This window comes from Procambarus clarkii, chromosome 1 (assembly GCF_040958095.1).
Source record: "Procambarus clarkii isolate CNS0578487 chromosome 1, FALCON_Pclarkii_2.0, whole genome shotgun sequence".
Taxonomy (NCBI): Eukaryota; Metazoa; Arthropoda; class Malacostraca; order Decapoda; family Cambaridae; genus Procambarus; species Procambarus clarkii.
Genome location: NC_091150.1, coordinates 32,124,927 through 32,147,059, shown reverse-complemented (window position 1 = coordinate 32,147,059; position 22,133 = coordinate 32,124,927). Strand labels below are relative to the sequence as shown.

The window sequence follows — 22,133 nt, the reverse complement described above, 5'->3', positions numbered from 1 at the left end:
GCGCGCGCGCGAACACGAACACATACACACACACACACACACACACACACACACACACACACTACTCCTTCAGAGTAGTTAACAGATGGAATGCATTAGGCAGTGATGTGGTGGAGGCTGACTCCATGCACAGCTTCAAATGTAGATATGATAAGAGCCCAGTAGGCTCAGGAATCTATACACCAATTGATTGATAGTTGAGAGGCGGGACCAAAGAGCCAGAGCTCAACCCCCATAAGCACAACTAGGTGAGAACACACACACACACACACACACACACACACACACACACACACACACACACACACACACACACACACACACACACACACACACACACACCAGTATAGGATGAAGGGATGACAAATTCTTTAGCCAGGAAAGGAGAAAGACCTGGGAGTGGAAATAGCCCCAAATCTGATGCCATATTAGCAGAATAACAACAGCTGCATATGGCATACTTGCCAACATCCGGGTATCCTTCAGAAACGTGAACAAAGGAACTTTACGGACCCTATATGCATCGAAGGTGAACCACACTCCTGAATATGCATCCCCCCAGCATGGAACCCTTATTTGAAAAAAGGACAAGGAGAAACTAGAAAAAAGTCCAAAGATATGCAACGAGACTCGTTCCGGAGCTGAGGGGACTGAGCTATGAGGTAAGATTGAGAGAACAGGACCTTACCAAAGACTGGAGGAAAGGGGGAGATAAGGGAGACATGATAACAACATATAAGATTCTAAGGGAAATTGACAAAGTAGACAAAGCAACGTCGTTCAAAACCAGGAACAGCAGAACGAGGGGTTATAGCTGGAAACTGGAAACGCAAATGAGTCAAAGAGACATCAGGAAGAACTTTTTCAGTGTTAGAAACCTCAATAAATGGAATATGTTAGATGCAGAAGCTGTTGAAGCTAATTCGATTGAAAATGTTAAATGTAAATACAATAAAAGCTTGATATTGTAAAAGCGGGGCCAGGAGCCTAGCTTGATCCTGCAAGCACGTGTAGGTGAGCAGGAGCATGGAACACTGACAAACATTAGAACGTCGTTTAGAAACCAAAAACAGGACGCATTCAAAGCCATCTACACAGCTTTTGTTAGACCAGTGCTGGAATATGCAGCACCTGCCTGGAATCCCCTACCTTGTGAAACAAAACTAAAATCGGAAAAGTGCTACTAGATTAGTGCCATAGCTTAGAGGGTTAAGTTATTAGGACAAGCTGAAGTAATTGGATCTCACAACTTTGGAGGACAGAAGAAAGAGAGGAGACATGATAACAACATACAAGATACTGAGGAAAATAGACTCATAGGTAAGGTAAGTACCACATGCACAGGTTGAGGTGACAGTGCTCGGGGGGTCGTAGTCCTAAGGGCCCCGGGTTCGATTCCCGCCCAAGGCAGAAACAAATGTACAGTTTCTTTCACCCAGATGATGATTCACCCAGTAAATAGGTACCTGGAAGTTAGACAGCTGCTACGGGCTGCTTCCTGGGGATGTGTGTGCGTGTGTTAGAGAGAAATATATGTAGTAGACTTAATAAGAGATAAAATAGACTGGTTAGAAAATTGGGGTCCAAGAGCTAATAGGTCGATTCTGCAGGCACAAATAGTAAATACACACACACACCATCACCATCACCATCACCATCATCACCATCACCATCATCATTATCATCCCGCTCCCTCCCCCCACCGCTACCCAATCACCCCATCACTTCGTCAAGTGAGGAATTTATTAGCAATGTCAGGCATAAGACCAGCCCTAATCTCTATCTTGGTCATCATCGCAACAGTCAATAAAATGCCCTAGACACGTTGATAACCATGACAAGGAAATGGTGGGGGTTGGGTGGGGTGGTTGAGGATAGGCGAGTGGCCTGGCTGGGGAGACGGAGGGTGCAGGATAGGCGACAGTAGCGGTTTGGAGAGAAGGGATAAAGCTGAATAGGGAAGTGTAGGGTTCAGGATAGGGCGGGGAAGGGGGATGGGGAAGGAGAGGTCACAATAAGCAATGGGAGAGGTGGGAAAGGGTAGTGTGAAAAGAGAGAGAGAGAGAGAGAGAGAGAGAGAGAGAGAGGAGAGAGAGAGAGAGAGAGAGAGAGAGAATAGCGCACCATCCCAGGGACCTGCCAGTGCATCAAAGACGTACAACCAATTATTCCTAGACCTAAGAAAAAGGGGGAGGGGGGGAGAGGGAGAGGAGGAAGGGGAGGAAGGTGTTCATAAGAGACGCGGTAGAAAGAAGAGAAATGGCAACATCAAACTCCAATCCTGGTTGATATACAACTCCCTCCTCAGCCACGAAGGCCACAGACACCTGCTCGATGCCTCCAATCTCCTCCCACGGACACCAGAGGGCAGTCTGTGACTGGTGTCTGCCTGTCAGTGCCAGGACGCCCTCATCACCTGGGGCGGAGCGACACCTTCGACGCCACGCTAAGGAATACAGAGACTCGCGGGAGGGAGGAACAAATAGGATCCGTGAAGTAGCAGTCAAGTGATGAATAGTAGTAGGCATCCATCAGTCTCAGAAGACTATGGACTTGCGCACTGGCGTCGACCTGGTCTGGAGTGGCCTCACAAGGACGGAAAGACAGTGCAGAATGTTTACTGAATAATAGACGACAAAATATGCAAGATGTAGCCCACCTGTCAAAGTTTACAGGTGATACACAGCTAATGAGAAGGTGCGGACCCAGAGAGAGAATGGCCAGCGGCTGCTACAGGACTTGAACTGTAGGACAAAGGTACACACATGGCCGTTAGATTTCAATCCCAGTATATGCAAACTGATGAAAATGGGGAGATAAGAGAGGGGGCACTTAAGAGTAATCAGAAAAAGCAATCGACACAGCCGAGATGCAGCGGTAGCTTACGAGGATCTAGAGAGATGGACCACGGCTACAGAGCCAGAAACAAGTTAAAGATCAATCTGACATCACCAAAAGAGAGAGAGAGAAGAGAGAGAGAGAGAGAGAGAGAGAGAGAGAGAGAGAGAGAGAGAGAGAGAGAGAGAGAGAGAGAGAGAGAGAGAGAGAGACAGAGAGAGACAGACAGAGACAGACAGAGACAGACAGAGACAGACAGAGACAGACAGAGACAGACAGAGACAGACAGAGACAGACAGAGACAGACAGACAGACAGACAGACAGACAGACAGACAGACAGACACACAGACAGATTATCCAGATGTGATCACAATATACCAGAGAGTGCAGCAGACGAGGCAGACACACTCAATTCCACACGAGAGAAAATCAAACGAGGCGCAGATGGAAATTATATACACAATGGAGTCAAGAGAGGCGTAAGATAGCGCCAAGGTAAACAAATGCATCGAGGTAAACAAGTGGAAGGAGCTACAGTGCTTGAGGGTAGGCGTCTCCTCCTCCTCCTCACACAGCTCTGGCATCAGGACCAACATAGAGCACCAATACCCTGACCTGAATAAACGAATCAGATACCCATTAGAAGGAAGCTGGGGTTCTTCTACCTTGCCTTGATTTCGGGGATCAACGTCCCCGCGGTTCGGTCCTCGACCAGGCCTCCTGGCTGCTGGGCTGGTCAACCAGGCTGTTGGGCGCGGCTGCTCGCAGCCTGACGTGTGAATCACAGCCTGGTTGATCAGGTATCCTTTTGGAGGTGTTTGTGGCGTTCTCTATTGAACACCGTGAGGGGTCGGCCAGTTATGCCCCTTATGTGTAGTGGAAGCGTGTTGAACAGTCTCGGGCCTCTGATGTTGATAGAGTTTTCTCTCTCTCTCTCTCTCTCTCTCTCTCTCTCTCTCTCTCTCTCTCTCTCTCTCTCTCTCTCTCTCTCTCTCTCTCTCTATCTATCTATCTCTCTCTAGATCAGCTAGATCTCAGCACAGAAAGGTAAACTTGCACATACACGCGCGCGCACACACACAGATGTGTGTTAGGTGAATACACACACACACACACACACACACACACCAGGCCGTGACTAAAGAGCCAGAGCTGAACCCCCGCAAGCACAAATAGGTGAATACAAATAGGTAAGTACACACACGCACTTATCTGATTCCTCCTTTTCTCCTTCCCTCATTTCGTCTTCACTTCAGCCCTTTCCTTAAATCCAACTATTCCATCCCCCTCCCCCCCACGACCCCCCCCACCCCTCCCCCTCTCCCTATCCCCCCCTCCTCGTCACACTGGGGAGATAAGACGGACCGACACTAAGCACCAGTGATGGACAGGCTGCTATTCTACGTGCCGACTGCGTGCGAAGGGACGAACAGCTGAGAGAATGGCAGTGGAAGAAGTGATGGAGATGGGCGTCCGGACGAAGAGGGGCGTGGGGGGTGGGTAGTGGGGGGGGGGGAGGTGTGCAGTGGGCGCGGTTGGGGTGGTGGCAGCTTTAGCGCTGTTGTGTGTTGTAGGGGGGGGAGGGGGGGGAGAGGTAAGGTTGTGGGCGCCGTTGGCAGAGGAAGGAGAAATGGGCGCAGTTGAAGGGAGAGGGGGTGTGGGGGGGGATGGGGGGGATGGGGGGGAGAGGACAGTGGTTGTGATGGTGATGGAGGCTGAAGCTCTGTCAAGGAAGGCAGGGGGGAGGGGGGGAGAAAGGGGGAGAGGGGGGGGGAAATAATAGCTGTTGGAATGGGCTACTGAGGATGAAAAGGGGGGGAGGGGGGGGGGGGGTAAAGGAGGAGGTGGTCGAGAGAAACAGCCGGGGGAAAGAATGATAGTTGATACAGATGATAAGGTGATAAAGGCAAGGAGATGAACAGATAAGCCGAAGACGCATCGCAGGGCCGGGCCAAGACGGGTGTTAGGGAGCCAGGGACACGCAAGCCCCCCCCCCCCACAGGTCAGCTCGTCCAGGGACGTGTACGTCAACTCGTCCAGGGACGTGTACGTCAACTCGTCCAGGGACGTGTACGTCAACTCGTCTAGGGACGTGTACGACAACTCGTCCAGGGACGTGTACGTCAACTCGTCCAGGGACGTGTACGTCAACTCGTCCAGGGACGTGTACGTCAACTCGTCCAGGGACGTGTACGTCAACTCGTCCAGGGACGTGTACGTCAACTCGTCCAGGGACGCGAGGGGCATCACTCATATGTGCTGATGTTCAAAATCAAACCCAAAGTAAACCGGGATTGGACGGTTTACTGGCTTAGTGCTTTCTCCTCATAATGACCGCACCTGCCTCAGCATCCAGCCTCAGCATCCACCTCAACACCCACCTCAGCACCTGTGTATTTTAATGGCGTATAACAGCACTTTCCATCTCAACTATCTGAGAATATATTGATGTTGTGTTCTCAAGTGAGGCGAAGAAAGAAAATTTGGAACAAGGAGCAGATGGGGAGAGAACACCTTATAGAATGGGGTGAGGAACAGAATGTAAACCGGAAAAGAATAGCGCATCGGGAGATTAAGAGAGAGAGAGAGAGAGAGAGAGAGAGAGTAAGAGAGTAAGAGAGAGAGAGAGAGAGAGAGAGAGAGAGAGAGAGAGAGAGAGAGAGAGAGAGAGAGAGAGAGAGAGAGAGAGAGAGTAGAGAGAGAGAGAGAGAGAGAGAGAGAGCGAGAGAGAGATAGAGAAAGGTGTGGTGGGAGAGGACGCGGAGTATGGGGGTGAGGGGAGCGGCCAATGATGGAGGTCACTAGAGAAAGCTCCGCTGGACGTCGGCGGATGACTGACTAGGTTATCATCGGGAAAAACAATGAGGAGAAAACCCCTCGCTACGGATGAGTGGTGGGTCAGCCGGCGTCAGCACGACAGGTGGAGGGGGTGGGGGAAGCCGGCGTCAGCACGACAGGTGTGTGGGGGGGGGGGGGGAGCCGGCGTCAGCACGACAGGTGGGGGGGGGGGGGAGCCGGCGTTAGCACGACAGGTGGTAAGTCAGCTAGCATCAGCATAGTCACAGGGAAGAGGTGGAATCCTCACATAAAGCTTCACAGACAGACGGGGAATTGAAGCCTCACAAAGAAAGGGGAAGTGTGACGAGCGAACGAGATTTAGAAGACGAAGACTCTAATGACTTCGTGGCACCTGAAGACTCTAATGACTTCGTGGCACCTGAAGACTCTAATGACTTCGTGACACCTGAAGACTCTAATGACTTCGTGGCACCTGAAAACTCTAATGACTTCGTGACACCTGAAGACTCTAATGACTTCGTGGCACCTGAAGACTCTAATGACTTCGTGGCACCTGAAGACTCTAATGACTTCGTGGCACCTGAAGACTCTAATGACTTCGTGGCACCTGAAGACTCTAATGACTTCGTGGCACCTGAAGACTCTAATGACTTCGTGGCACCTGAAGACTCTAATGACTTCGTGGCACCTGAAGACTCTAATGACTTCGTGGCACCTGAAGACTCCAATGACTTCGTGGCACCTGAAGACTCTAATGACTTCGTGGCACCTGAAGACTCTAATGACTTCGTGGCACCTGAAGACTCTAATGACTTCGTGGCACCTGAAGACTCTAATGACTTCGTAGCACCTGAAGACTCCAATGACTTCGTGGCACCTGAAGACTCTAATGACTTCGTAGCACCTGAAGACTCTAATGACTTCGTGGCACCTGAAGACTCTAATGACTTCGTGGTACCTGAAGACTCTAATGACTTCGTGACACCTGAAGACTCTAATGACTTCGTGGCACCTGAAGACTCTAATGACTTCGTGACACCTGAAGACTCTAATGACTTCGTGGCACCTGAAGACTCTAATGACTTCGTGGCACCTGAAGATTCTTTGGTATCACCGTAGGAGTCAAATAAATTTTAGTGATACAGAATACGCGCGTCAAGTCAGACCCACAAATTTACAATCAACCATGAAACTTACAATCAACCTATAACTTTCACAATCACCACAAGACTCTCCATAAGGTACCGTATATGATGACAGATCTATCCATCTACCTCAGACCATCGAGTACTCTCCACACAAGACCTATCCATCTACCTCAGACCATCACTCTCCACACAAGACCTATCCATCTACCTCAGACCATCGAGTACTCTCCACACAAGACCTATCCATCTACCTCAGACCATCGAGTACTCTCCACACAAGACCTATCCATCTACTTCAGACCATCGAGTACTCTCCACACAAGACCTATCCATCTACCTCAGACCATCGAGTACTCTCCACACAAGACCTATCCATCTACCTCAGACCATCACTCTCCACACAAGACCATCCAACTCCCACAGCTGGCAGAAATACAAAAAAACTCCCACAACGCCTCACTTTCCACCCACAATTCACTCGTTCACATGCAAAAGGGACCTCCCATCAACCGCATTAGAGGTAAAAAATGTATACGAATGTCTGGCAGGGACTGAGGATATCTCCAGAGATCTTGTAGGCGACTTAACACACACACACACACACACACACACACACACACACACACACACACACACACACACACACACACACACACACACACACACAGGTTACGCTCAACTTATAATAATAAGAATATAGGAAGAATTCTCCTGGTTTCTTGGTTAACTCCTCACGATTCTTCTATGTTATCTCTAATAAGTGATGCAAATTCACAGTTTTTATATAGTAGTGTGGGTGTGTGTTTGTTGGCAAAATCAATTTATTATTATTCTTTTCATTGGTTGGATTGTGTCAATAATTCATTAATGATATTCCAAACGTCTTGAGGTCTTAGTGACCTTTATCAATACGAGGCGGCGTGATATCACCCGGGGGATGAACCCCAACGTCAACGGCCAAGCGTCTTTGAGATATCTGAAGATTGTCTTCAAGCGCCTTTGGATATCTGGAGATCATCTCCAATAGTTTTGGGATATCTGGAGACCGTCTATATACAAGCGTCTCGGGATGTCTAAGAGACAATCTTCCAAGTGTGGGGGGACAGGTTCTGTGTTTACCTGATGCCTGGATGATAAGGAGGAGGAGTAGAGAGACTTCACACAAGCGTTAACAGGGGACGCCTGAGCTAGCTAGCTGGCTGGCTGGTTGGCTGGTTGGCTGGTTGGCTGGCTGGCTGGCTGGCTGGCTGGCTGGCTGGCTGGCTGGCTGGCTGGCTGGCTGGCTGGCTGGCTGGCTGGCTGACTGGCTGGCTGGCTGGCTGGCTGGCTTCGGCTTATGTCTATTGTCCGCGTTGTTTCGACCGACGACAGCCCCAAGGTCTTCTTCCCCGTCCCCCCCCCTGATCACATGACAGAGGATCATGCGGGCGGCTCTAGTGGGTGTCGTCCCTCGGGCCCGCTGCTATGTTACACGCCTCAGATGCCGTGATGGGTAGTTGTGCACACTTAGCAAAGCGACAAAAGTGAGCGGATTATTATTTATATATATTATATATATATATATATATATATATATATATATATATATATATATATATATATATATATATATATATATATATATATATATATATATGTCGTACCTAATAGCCAGAACGCACTTCTCAGCCTACTATTCAAGGCCTGATTTGCCTAATAAGCCAAGTTTTCATGAATTAATGTTTTTTCGTCTACCTAACCTACCTAACCTAACCTAACCTAGCTTTTTTGGGCTACCTAACCTAACCTTACCTATAAATATAGGTTAGGTTAGGTTAGGTAGGGTTGGTTAGGTTCGGTCATATAATCTACGTTAATTTTAACTCCAATAAAAAAAGTTGACCTCATACATAGAGAAAAGGGTTGGTTTATCATTTCATAAGAAAAAAATTATAGTAAATATATAAATTCAGGAAAACTTGGCTTATTAGGCAAATCGGGCCTTGAATAGTAGGCTGAGAAGTGAGTTCTGGCTACTAGGTACGACATATATATATATATATATATATATATATATATATATATATATATATATATATATATATATATGTCGTACCTAGTAGCCAGAACGCACTTTTCAGCCTACTATGCAAGGCCCGATTTGCCTAATAAGCCAAGTTTTCCTGAATTAATATATTTTCTCTAATTTTTTTAATATGAAATGATAAAGCTACCCATTTCATTAAGTATGAGGTCAATTTTTTTTTATTGGAGTTAAAATTAACGTAGATATATGACCGAACCTAACCAACCCTACCTAACCTAACCTAACCTATCTTTATAAGTTAGGTTAGGTTAGGTAGCCGAAAAAGTTAGGTTAGGTTAGGTTAGGTAGGTTAGGTAGTCGAAAAACAATTAATTCATGAAAACTTGGCTTATTAGGCAAATCGGGCCTTGCATAGTAGGCTGAGAAGTGCGTTCTGGCTACTAGGTACGACATATATATATATATATATATATATATATATATATATATATGTCGTACCTAATAGCCAGAACGCACTTCTCAGCCTACTATTCAAGGCCCGATTTGCCTAATAAGCCAAGTTTTCATGAATTAATGTTTTTTCGTCAACCTAACCTACCTAACCTAACCTAACCTAGCTTTTTTTGGCTACCTAACCTAACCTTTCCTATAAGTATAGGTTAGGTTAGGTTAGGTAGGGTTGGTTAGGTTCGGTGATATATCTACGTTAATTTTAACTCCAATAACAAAAAATTTACCTCATACATAGAGAAAAGGGTTGCTTTATCATTTCATAAGAAAAAAATTATAGTAAATATATTAATTCAGGAAAACTTGGCTTATTAGGCAAATCGGGCCTTGAATAGTAGGCTGAGAAGTGAGTTCTGGCTACTAGGTACGACATATATATATATATATATATATATATATATATATATATATATATATATATATATATATATATATATATGGATTAAACCATTGGCGTATTATACAAATATTTGTGTGGTAGAAAACTGCTGGAAATTGGAGAGATCTGAATGTTTGTGAGGATTATCTTGAGGTTACCTTGAGATGATTTCGGAGCTTAGCGTCCTCGCGGCCCGGTCGTCGACCAGGCCGCCTCGTTGCTGGGACGGAGACAGAGCAGTGTAGAGGTCGGGCGTCCAGACAACACCTTACCGTATAACAATTTCTCAGAGAACAACATACATTTCAACATACATTTAGAGCTTTCACACTACGAAGATCCAGGATCACCATAGCCCGTGCTTCTTGCCCCGCCCCTGTGCCAGGTAAGTTACGGGCTCACCATAGCCCGTGCTACTTGGAACTTGTTCCTAGTAGCTGAATCTATAACAACAGCATACGAAGATCCAGGTATCGGTACCCCTCCACTAGTCCCCCCCCCCCCTCCCCAATCCCTCATAATTTCCCCTTTCTCCTTCTCCCGCCCCCCCCCCCCCACTCCCCTCCTCTCAACCCCAATCTTCAAGAAAAACTATTCGAGCGATCCTAAGATGTGTTCCTGGAAACAGCGCCTCATGGCTTACCACTGACAATCTCGCGTTCTTGATAGTGATCGCGATGCTGGGCGCAGCGCTCGTCCTCAGCCGGATACATGCGATAAAGTGATTCACGGTTAATTGTTTAGAACTGGTGGACATGTACGAGAACTCCGGCCACAGTCACAGTTCCACGCCCGTCTCCCTCTCTCAGGAAAAGTGTCCGCGTGCGTGCGAGCGCGTCTATTCACCTAGTTGTGCTTGCGGGGGGTTGAAGCTCTACTCTTTCGGCCCGCCTCTCAACTGTCAGTCAACAGGTGTACAGATTCCTGAGCCTAACAGTTAAGACTCTATCATATCTACATTTGAAACTTGTGTATGGAGTTAGCCTCCACCACATCATTTCCCAATGCATTCCATTTGTTAACTACCCTCTCACAAAAAAGTTCTTTCTAATGTCTCTGCGGCTCATTTGTGTACTCATTTTCCACCTGTGTTCCCTTGTGCATGTGTCCTTAGTGTTAAATAATCTGTCTTTGTGCTGATCCACTCCTGCAGGAGGGTCCAGGAGGGTTCAGGAGGGTCCAGGAAGGTCCAGGAGGGTCCAGGAGGGTCCAGTGCTGACGGCGGAGCTTACTTGGGGCAGCGCAGGACCTACCACAAGTCTCTGTGATCACCGCCCGAGTACTTCTGCCAGGCGCTGATTCTTACCATAATTGAACCTGTCGCAATTGATCACAGGAAGACCCACAACCTCCCCGGCTCGACTCCTGCCTGGCTGAGCATAATAATTGTAATGCTCCTTGCATGAGAGCATCGCCGCCTGTCAGTTGTAAGGAGCTCTGTTTTGGGGAGCTCTGATGCCCTGCACTGCTCTGCCTTAGGGAGCTCGGGTATTCTGTGGTGCTCGGTTTTAGGGAATTCTGATGCTCTGTGCTGCTCTGCTTTAGGAAACTCTGATGCTCTGCGGTGCTCTGTGGTGCTCTGATGCTCTGTGGTGCTCTGATGCTCTGTGGTGCTCTGATGCTCTGTGGTGCTCTGATGCTCTGCGGTGCTCTGTGGTGCTTTGATGCTCTGTGGTGCTTTGATGCTCTGCGGTGCTCTGATGCTCTGCGGTGCTCTGATGCTCTGCGGTGCTCTGATGCTCTGCGGTGCTCTGATGCTCTGCGGTGCTCTGATGCTCTGCGGTGCTCTGATGCTCTGCGGTGCTCTGATGCTCTGCGGTGCTCTGATGCTCTGCGGTGCTCTGATGCTCTGCGGTGCTCTGATGCTCTGCGGTGCTCTGATGCTCTGCGGTGCTCTGATGCTCTGCGGTGCTCTGATGCTCTGCGGTGCTCTGCTTTGGTAATAGCAAGCACGACGCTCATCAATAATTACACTGAGGGGGGGGGGGGATGGAAGATGCGATCTCGGGTCTACTACAAGCCCATTTAGCTTCCTCCCAAAGCATCATTTGTCTGCCCCCCCCCCTTCCCAAGCCTCTTCTCTCGATTTCAAAAGCGTCAACTTTGAAGTGCTTGTGCCTAACCAGACCGCGCACGAAACCAGAGAACCTACCTAAAACCTACCGAGGCTACTGCTCATTGGTCTGAAGGGGGGGGGGAAAAAAAAGGCATTAGTATCGCGGTGCTGTTAAAATTGTCAATAGAGCACATGGAATTCTGATGTTGTGGTCTAAAGCGTCAAAATCACGGTGTATTTAGCGTGTTGGTATTCATGATTTTCAGCAGTTCCGTCCCCACCCTATTCTTCCCCTCCCTCCCTCCCTTCTCTCCCCCCCCCCTCCCCCCCTCCTTCAGAAGCACCATGCGGGCACATTAACACCGGACGAAAGGGGTCAAATTGCACTCTGTCCCCCTCTTGCCCATCTGCCCCCAGCCCCCCCTTTACCTTCCTGCACCCCCTCCCTCCCTGCCCATCTTACCCACCAGCCCTCCCTTCCCCCTACCACCTCTGCCCCCTTGCGCACCTGAAGCCATCATTCACTTCAACTTTTCCCAAACTAATTCAGAATTATTCAACGGATAACACAGGGGGTGACCGCTAATTCAGAATATCGTTAAACAGGAATAATTTCTATCAGGGCTCAATATAGGGCTTAATATAGAACGCGAATGATCTGTGTAACAGTAAAGTATAACATAGAAATGACAGCAGCTTGTTCACGGCATCTATCCCAGGAGTTGCCAGTAACACAGATTAATATTGCATACTAGTGACTGCTTAGCTGGTAAATGACAGTATCGAACATGGGTGGACGCTAGTATAGAGCCTTATATACCAAGGGTGATGTTATGTATGGATGAATAGAAATACTGTTCAGGGTGTTGCGACACAGGGATGATTCTGTTACAGATGTGACATAGGGATGAATATATTACAGATGTGACACAGGGGGTGATTATAATGAGAACAAGCATAGGATTTAATATCTAATTTCTATTATTATATAACCTAATCAAATATCCCCCGGCCCTGTCACACTAGTTCAGGGCACGATAGCAGAGCAAGAAAATATACACAAACCCTTCACTACTCCCACTGAATCAGCGACATACTTAAAAATTTCTTAACAGACACAACTTACGAAAGAGAGAAAAGATGGAGGGCGCCACATGGACGATAAGAGTACACAGTGCTTATATACCAGTAGCCCACGACTAATAAATTTATACAAATATAAGAAATGTGGCTGCAATAAAACTTAATTGAAATCCTCAGATTAGGCAAAATTGTAATTAATTTTGTCAATAAAGATGTTAATAATAATAATAATAATGCTCCAGCAGGGGAAACTTTGAAGTGAGAACTCAGACAAGGTCCTGGTGAAGTTACCAGGTGAGCCTGGCTGTGTAGCCCTGCAGGTTGCGAAGACCAACAGCCTCGTATACCAGGTAGCCACCTGAGAATAGGTTGCCTCTAGGCCAGGCTACGATAGAAGAATTTGGGAAAGCGTCCACAGGTTATCCACAAGCAACCCGTTTCAGCTTCTAAAATATATCTGATTCATTGTTTGAGTTTTCTAGTTAGCCACCTAGAAAACCTTCACCTGGCGGTGAATGTCCTTCGTGAAATTCAACGGCTGTTTCCCCAACAATCACACGATCAGTAAGAACAGTCGAGCCGCGCCTGCGTGCGCGTGACAGATAAAGACAGGGTAGCCGCATGACACTGGCAAGAGGACATGACACACCAACGGGTTGATGCCACAAGACACTGCCACTTCAAGTCCGTTAGCATCTTTTTCTACCAGCAACTGGGAGAGCGTTATGTAGTGGCATTATTAAGTAGAGCGGTGATAGGACCGCCGTGTGATGCCTGCCTCCGGGCACTGAAGTGTCGGGTCGCGGGCCAGTCTTCCGTTATGTAGCGACGCTGCACTACCAAGGAGGGTGTGCAATCTACGATGACTGTCAAGCTGCACAAAGTGCCCGAGACGGGTAAATGCCACAGGGTTGCATGAGGGAAAGTCATCGCCTGGAGGGGTGTGTGGAGTACGCATGGGGGAGGGGGGGGGGAAGTTAAAAAAAAAAAAGACAGTCAATGACACTGTGGTAAGTATGACGACGACGAGAGACAGGAACTGAGTTGATGACAGTGACGTTGTGACAGACGTGATGGGCCAGGGGTCACCCGTCTCTCTCTCTCTCTCTCTCTTTCTTCCCTCCACCCCCTCACCCTCCCAAACACCTCCTCCACCCCCCACCCCTTTCTCTCTCTCTCTCTCCCCCTCCTATTTACACGCATGCAGCATTCACACACATTTACATGGATATTATACATACATACATACATGTATGAGATGGAACGACTCCCTAGAGATGTTGAGGAGCTCAATACAAGAGTCACGTCTCCGGAGGTCTCCGCGACACGCTGGGCAAGTGAGGTGGTAATTGCGGGAACCTCCGATACCTGTAGTAATAACCTGGCTGATCACAAGTAGCGACACGTGGGGATACGAACATGTTTGGGCTCGTCACGTAGCAGAACACTTCCTGTCTCTGGCTGTCACGACGGCAGACTTAATTAAGCCATGAAATCCACTGCGTAGAGAATATCAAATGACTCGTTTAACACAAGAAACTGGAGGCCATTTTTTTTTGCCTGTCTATGGCGAGAAAATCTATTATATAAAGGGAAAGACGTGTTAATTAAGGGAGGGAAATAAATTGATTTATAATGAAAAGAAAGAAATAAAAGTTATTAAGGGGGGGAAGGTGGGGGGTAGGGGAGGGGGGGGGGGGTGATTCTGAGGGCGAGTGATGGACATTAATTATTGAGGATTAATGAAGGTTGGCAGGTGTTGGGGTGTCAACTTTCACTGTGGTGTGAGGAGCCAGCCCTCACATCACTCTGTCAAACAGTGTTAATGCTGCTGCTGCTGCTCCTGCTGTTAGCGCTGCTGTTGCTGTTACCGCTGTTGCTGCTGCTGCTGTTGTTACCGGTGCTGCTGCTGCTGTTGTTACCACTGCTCCTGCTGCTGCTGCTGCTGCTGTTACCACAGCTGCTGCCACCGCCGCCACCACCACCACCCCGCACCGTGGAAAGGTTACACAAATGTCACTCGTCACACTCCGATGATTCGCGCAGAATTACTGTACAGTGACGAGATGGCCTTCTCCGCCCCACTACACCACCTACTCAAACCTTCCATTCTAATACATTTATATTATTTTAACTTGTTTAAAAGCCTTTTACTCAACAATGATATATACTCGATGCCTTTTCAATTATCAAATAATAATAATAATAATAATAATAATAATAATAATAATAATAATATGAATCATATCGAAGTGGTTCTTAAAATTACTTTAAGAAAGCAGGTGAGGAAAGCAAGAAACTGTGCTGTCATCAGTCATCTGGTTGATACCTGGTTGATGGGGTTCTGGGAGTTCTTCTACTCCCCAAGCCCGGCCCGAGGCCAGGCTCGACTTGTGAGAGTTTGGTCCACCAGGCTGTTGCTTGGAGCGGCCCGCAGGGCCACGTACCCACCACAGCCCGGCTGATCCGGAACTTCTCTTAGAAAACCGTCCAGTTTTCTCTTGAAGATGTCCACGGTTGTTCCGGCAATATTTCTTATGCTCGCTGGGAGGACGTTGAACAACCGCGGACCCCTGATGTTTATACAGTGCTCTCTGATTGTGCCTATGACACCTCTGCTCTTCACAGGTTCAATCTTGCATTTTCTTCCATATCGTTCACTCCAGTACGTTGTTATTTTACTGTGTAGATTTGGGACCTGACCCTCCAGTATTTTCCAGGTGTATATTATTTGGTATCTCTCTCGTCTCCTTTCTAGAGAGTACATTTGGAGAGCTTTGAGACGATCCCAATAATTTAGGTAGATAATGTTTCTTCATTCCTTGCCATCTACCCTGTCAGGCATAAGGGGGGAGGGGGGGGGGGGAAGGAGGGGATCTGGGTATTTAAAATGTGGCAACAGTGAACTTCAAAGTGTCCCTCTCTTTGTTTTCCGTTCCACCACTGGCTACACTGTTGCAGGAGCGTGGGGTGTTGACGGGGGTGGGGGAGTGTTCCAGTGTTGTGGGAGCGTGGGTGTTGACGGGGGTGGGGGAGTGTTCCAGTGTTGTGGGAGCGTGGGTGTTGACGGGGGTGGGGGAGTGTTCCAGTGTTGTGGGAGCGTGGGTGTTGACGTGGGTGGGGGAGTGTTCCAGTGTTGCAGGAGCGTGGGGTGTTGACGGGGGTGGGGGAGTGTTCCAGTGTTGCAGGAGCGTGGGTGTTGACGTGGGTGGGAGTGTTCCAGTGTTGCAGGAGCGAGGGTGTTGACGTAGGTGGGAGTGTTCCAGTGTTGCAGGAGTGAGGGTGTTGACGTGGGTGGAAGTGTTCCAGTGTTGCAGGAGCGAGGGTGTTGACGTGGGTGGGAGTGTTCCAGTGTTGCAGGAGCGTGGGTGTTGACGTGGGTGGAAGTGTTCCAGTGTTCCAGGAGCGAGGGTGTTGACGTAGGTGGGAGTGTTCCAGTGTTGCAGGAGTGAGGGTGTTGACGTGGGTGGGAGTGTTCCAGTGTTGCAGGAGCGTGGGTGTTGACGTGGGTGGGAGTGTTCCAGTGTCCCGCAGGCCGCCCGTCGCCCGCGTCCTCACATCGGCCCGGACGCTGCTGTTGTTTTTTCCAGCATTCACTGCATCGCCCGATAGATGGCGCTTGAGGAACACGCCCTGGGCTGAACACAGTGGATGATGAGAGAACACACAAGTGGGTGATGAGAGAACACACAAGTGGGTGATGAGAGAACACTGTGACATGAAGAACAACGCGCCAAGCTACAAGCCCCACGTGCCGTAGTGTGAACACAAAGCCCAGCAGCACCAGTTCACCTCAGCGTTCAAAGTAGTGTACTACAAAACACTCACCGCCTTCCTCGAGTCCCACATAATTCTCTACCTCTTTCTCGCACGCTAAATAATGTTGATATTTATCATTCATTCCCATTTATTCCTCACACCTTCCGCTCTTTTATCCCCCCACCCCCCCTATTATCTACCCACTAACACTCCTCCACCTCCCTCCCACTCCACACAATCACCCCCCCCCCCCCACACTTGCTAATCGCACAGTCATTCAATTAAGAGTCGGTAACTAGGGAGCAAGTTAATTTCTATCGCATTTAATGTATCGTAAATTCCCCCGGAACACCTGCCAAGCTCACCCGAAGGTGAAGCCGCTCCAGGAGCAACAACTGGTTTCCTATCCTCGGGGCCCACCCACGCCCGTGGCTGCGAGTGTTGTGGTGTCCCTCAAGTGCGGTCTTGGGGCGTCTTTCACGCCCTGAGAGTGCGGTCTTGGGGCGTCCCTCAAGCCCTGAGAGTGTTGTCGTGGGGCGTCCCTCAAGCCCTGAGAGTGCGGTCTTGGGGCGTCCCTCAAGCCCTGAGAGTGCGGTCTTGGGGCGTCCCTCAAGCCCTGAGAGTGTTGTCGTGGGGCGTCCCTCAAGCCCTGAGAGTGTGGTCGTGGGGCGTCCCTCAAGCCCTGAGAGTGCGGTCTTGGGGCGTCCCTCAAGCCCTGAGAGTGCGGTCTTGGGGCGTCCCTCAAGCCCTGAGAGTGTTGTCGTGGGGCGTCCCTCAAGCCCTGAGAGTGTGGTCGTGGGGCGTCCCTCAAGCCCTGAGAGTGTGGTCGTGGGGCGTCCCTCAAGCCCTGAAAGTGCAGTCTTGTGGCTCTTGCACGTGGCTTGTGTTAATTTGTAAGTGGCTCTTTCTGTACAAATTACAAATTACAATTACAATTAATTGTAATTAACTTTAATTACATATACAGCTTGGCGCTAACGACCTTCTCTGTTATGTTATTTAGCCTCGTGAGGATACGTGTTGCTTTTGATTTGGCAAGTAACAACGGAAATGTTATTTTAGAAACGTAAGGTGTTGAATTTTTGTTGTCGTTTAAAACCAGTTGAGAAGTATTACACAAATCCACAGAACGATATACATACCAAAACAGTGTGCTATACCCTAATAGTGTGCTGAAATACATACCATAACAGGGTGCTGAAACATTTAAGAGGCAGGAACTGTATTACTTTATTTTTTGAAAGCGAAACAAAAACTAATTGAAAACGAAAATATACTTTTAAAAGAAATTGTTGGGCGAGGCTTTGAGGACATGAACGAGGCCTCACAAGCCGGCGTCACATCCGTGGCTGTCTCAGGATTCTCAAGCCGCCGCCCTAAGTGCCAAAAATGCGCCATTAAGATAAATATAGATAAGACAGTGGAGGTCTCTTAAAGAAAATATTCGCAATTAGCCGGCCCTCTAGAGCGACAACTGCTTCTCGCGTCGAACTCTCTCCTTGAAATGGTTCCTAGATCCAATTTGTAAACACTGACAATCTGAAGGCTATGTGGTGTTTAGTAAATATTCCAAGATATTGTGAACTCCACGCTGTGTGTGTGTGGGGTGGGGGGGGGGGGGGGTGCGTGCGCGCTCAGTTGTGGTTGCTGGAGTTGAGCTTCGGCTCTTTGGCCCCACCTCTCAACCATCAATCAACTGGTATACAAATTCCTGAGCCTATTGGGCTCTATGATGTCTACATTTGAAACTGTGCATGGAGTCAGCCTCCACCACATCCCTGCCTAATGCATTCCATTTGTCAACAACTTTGACACTGAAAAAGTTCCTTCTAATGTCTCTGGCTCATTTGAGTGCTCTGTTTCCACCTGTATCTCCTTGTGCATGTACCCTCTGTGTTTAATGAACTATCTATATCTACCCTATCAATTCCTCTAAAAATCTTGTATGTGGTGATCATGTTTACTCTAACTCTTCTTACTTTCAGCCTCGCTCGACGACGCCCGCCGGAGCAGACCTGATCCGGACTGCATTATCAAGCGTAATAATGGCGCTATAAACCCCTTTTATGGGTCCTGGCCATCCAGCCTGATCACGACGCAGGAGACCATCGGTTAAGTCCTCTACTAACTAAGCCCAGGAAAGCGAGCGATACAGGGAGCATGCAGGGCTTTCCTCTTCGCCAGGGCTGTTTGATGTACGTCTCACGCCTAGCTAGACCTACCGACATATTTTGCGATACAGTATATATATGTAATATATGTAAAAGAATCTACGATTAACGTACAATGCAAGCAGCCTGGAGGGTTCAAATGACTCACAATGTATTCTCCTGGTTTTATCACAGTCATAAATGTATTCATCCTATCCCCTCAAACTTACCATGACAAAAGAACAAAACCCCACAACCCATCGAGGAGCAAGGAAGCACTGCCTAACGCGGCGGTCCACCACGACCACCACCTTCCCGGAAGGCGGGAGTCCCACTGTGTTTGTGGCAGTGCGGCGCCGACGCCACGACCCACCGACACCTCCCCACCCTGCCCATCCCCCCCCCTGATTTCGGTCTAATTCTCTACCTGAGGTAGGGGTTGCTGGGCGCCCCCACCCAGCAACGCCACCCCCGCCTTCACCGCCGTCGTCGACCCCGCCAGCAGCAGGACCAAGAGTCAAAACACCCCAAGCTCGAGCTACTCCCGCAGGGGGCCGACCGACCCCCCTCGCGTCATCCAAGTCTTGTCCACTGCTTCAGACTTTGTTTATAGTGTGACTTTTGCCAGAGATTCCACCTATGTGATTATAAACCCTATATGACTGTCCAATATTTCTTACTCCACGCTCATAAACGAATTGCGTGCGCGGGGGGAGGGGGGGGGGAGGGGGACATATTCCAGTTCCTTTCGTCCTGTTGGGGAACACCAGCGACGTTGAGATGCACCCGAGCCTATGGGGAAGTGAGCGAAAGTCAGTGGCGAGGCGCCTTAATGAGCCCGGACCATGGGTGATAATTGCAGCGACCAGAATGGAACTGTGAATGTGAAGGGAATAAAATATCCTGATGACTTTCCTCCGCTGCTCTCTGGTGCGCGCGTCCGCCGCCAGGGGCCACCAGGGAGGCGCTGCAAGGGGCGGGGGGGGGGGGGGGGATAGTGAGGAGGAGGACACGGAGAGAAGGATAGAGATGAGGGAGGGAGAGGAATAGTGATGATGGGGAGAGATTAGTCATGGCAGGGGAGAAGTGATGGTGAGGTAGAGGGGAAGAGAAAGAAGTGGGGATTGGGGAGAGGGATGTGGTGATAGTACGGAGAGGGGAGCAGAGTTGGCGTTGGGGGGGGGGGGACTAAGGAATCAGATCTGAGCTCATGCTCGCCCACCAAACACACAGAAATAAGTACACACAAACACGTAAATGTATCGTTCAGGTTCATGGCTGTAAACAATTGGTATGAACCACAAATAAACGACACGCGTCTCAATTATTACAGGCCGCCAAGGGGGTTCACGAACCCGTGTGCGAAACAGTCAACAAGTCTCACTAGGGTGTTCGAGGCGGTTCATAAGAGATGAAACTCAACTCCTGCAATTACAGCTAAATGAATTCACACAGAGCTGAGCCGACAGTGCTGGGGAGGGAGTGGGGGGACGAGGTTCGTAATCTCAAGGCCCCGCGTTCGATTCTCGGCCGAGGCAGAAAAAAAGGGGCAGTTTCTTTCACCTGATGCACTTGTTCACCTAGCAGTAAATATGTATCTGGGAGTTAGACAACTGCTATGGACTCTGTGTGTGGGGGGGGGGAGGTGTACTTACCTAGTTGTACTTACCGAGTTGTGCTTGCGGGGGTTGAGCTCTTTGGTCCCGCCTCTCAACTGTCAATCAACAGGTGTACAGATTCCTGAGCCTATCGGGCTCTATCATATCTACACTTGAAACTGTGTATGGAGTCAGCCTCCACCACATCACTTCCTAGTGCATTCCATTTGTCAACTACTCTGACACTGAAAACAATTCTTTCTATGTCTCTATGGCTCATTTGGGCACTCAATTTCCACTTGTGTCCCCTTAGTGCCTGTGCTCCTGGTGTTAAATAGTCTGTCTTTATCTACCCCTATCAATTCCTCTGAGAATCTTGTATGTGGTGATCATGTATCCCCTAACTCTTCTGTCTTCCAGTGACGTGAGGTTTAGTTCCCGTAGTCTCTCCTCGTAGCTCATACCCCTCAGTTCGGGTACTAGTCTGGTGGCAAACCTTTGAACCTTTCCCAGCTTAGTCTTATGCGTGACTAGATATGGACTCCATGCTGGAGCCGCATACTCCAGGATTGGTCTGACATATATGGTATACAAAGTTCTGAATGATTCCTTACACAAGTTACTAAAGACTGTTCTAATGTTGGCCAACCGGGTATATGCCGCTGATGTTATCCTCTTGATTTGGACTTCTGGAGACAGGTCTGGCGTGATATCAACCCCCAGTTTTTTCTATCTCTTTGACTCTTGAAGTATTTCAACTCCCAAATGATACCTTGTATCTGGTCTCCTGCTCCCTACACCTATCTTCATTACATTACATTTGCTCGGGTTAAACTCTAACAACCACTTGTTATTGTTGTTGTTGTTGTTGTTGTTGTTGTTGTTGTTGTGTGTGTGTGTGTGTGTGTGTGTGTGTGTGTGTGTGTGTGTGTGTGTGTGTGTGTGTGTGTGTGTGTGTGTGTGTGTGTGTGTGTGTGTGTGTGTTTTAGAGAGAAAAATATATGTAGTAGATATTGTAGAGGAAAATATGTCGGGAGTCAGTACATCAGACAACCGATCGTCAGAAAGGCGGGGTCCAAGAGCCAACAGCTCGATCCTGCAGGCACAAATAGTAAATACACAAAACCAAAATTAAAAAAAAAAAAAAAAAAGATCCACACATGACACACAAGTCTCAGAAGATAGGTTGAGATAGACTAAGAGAGAAGAAAGACAAGTTGAGTGACAGGTGTGGAGGCTTGACGGCTCCGATGATGGACAGGCGCCACTGTGGCTCTTCAACTCCATAACACTCTCTTTAGTAACGAACACCTGAAACCATGGGAGCGAAACTGGCTTCCAGGAAAGAAATATATATATATATATATATATATATATATATATATATATATATATATATATATATATATATATATATATATATATATATATATATATATATTCATTTACACGTAAACTACAATAATTTACTCGATTTAATAGATACGTATTTGGTCCCTGTAATCATTCAAGCAGCACTCCAAAACAAGGAGATTAAAGTGCAATTATCACGCTCGCCAAACAATTCCATGCATTAATTGCTTAACTAACCCTTCGTCACAACACAAGCAAACATCCTTTGCCAGAAGATTTCCCAGTTAACAACAGATTCTGGAGAGAACGTCAATCATTCTCTTGTTTTCGCGTCATTTCCTCAGTTGGGCTTGTCCTGATTGGTTGTTCCGCGTGCTGATGGCGTCCTGATTGGCTGTTCCGCGTGCTGATGGCGTCCTGATTGGCTGTTCCT

At 48.2% G+C, this 22,133-nt stretch overlaps 1 protein-coding gene across 1 annotated transcript in view; it reads right to left on the bottom strand.

The window, feature by feature from the left end:
• Nucleotides 1–19,095, bottom strand: part of LOC123751744 (protein tiptop) — a 37,294-nt gene extending 18,199 nt beyond the window's left edge. The window contains exon 1 of the mRNA XM_069325958.1: nucleotides 18,980–19,095. Coding sequence (XP_069182059.1) covers nucleotides 18,980–19,010 — 31 coding nt within the window. The 5' untranslated portion in view covers nucleotides 19,011–19,095. The remainder of the gene's footprint in view (nucleotides 1–18,979) is intronic.
• Between the last annotated feature and the right edge of the window lie 3,038 nt (nucleotides 19,096–22,133).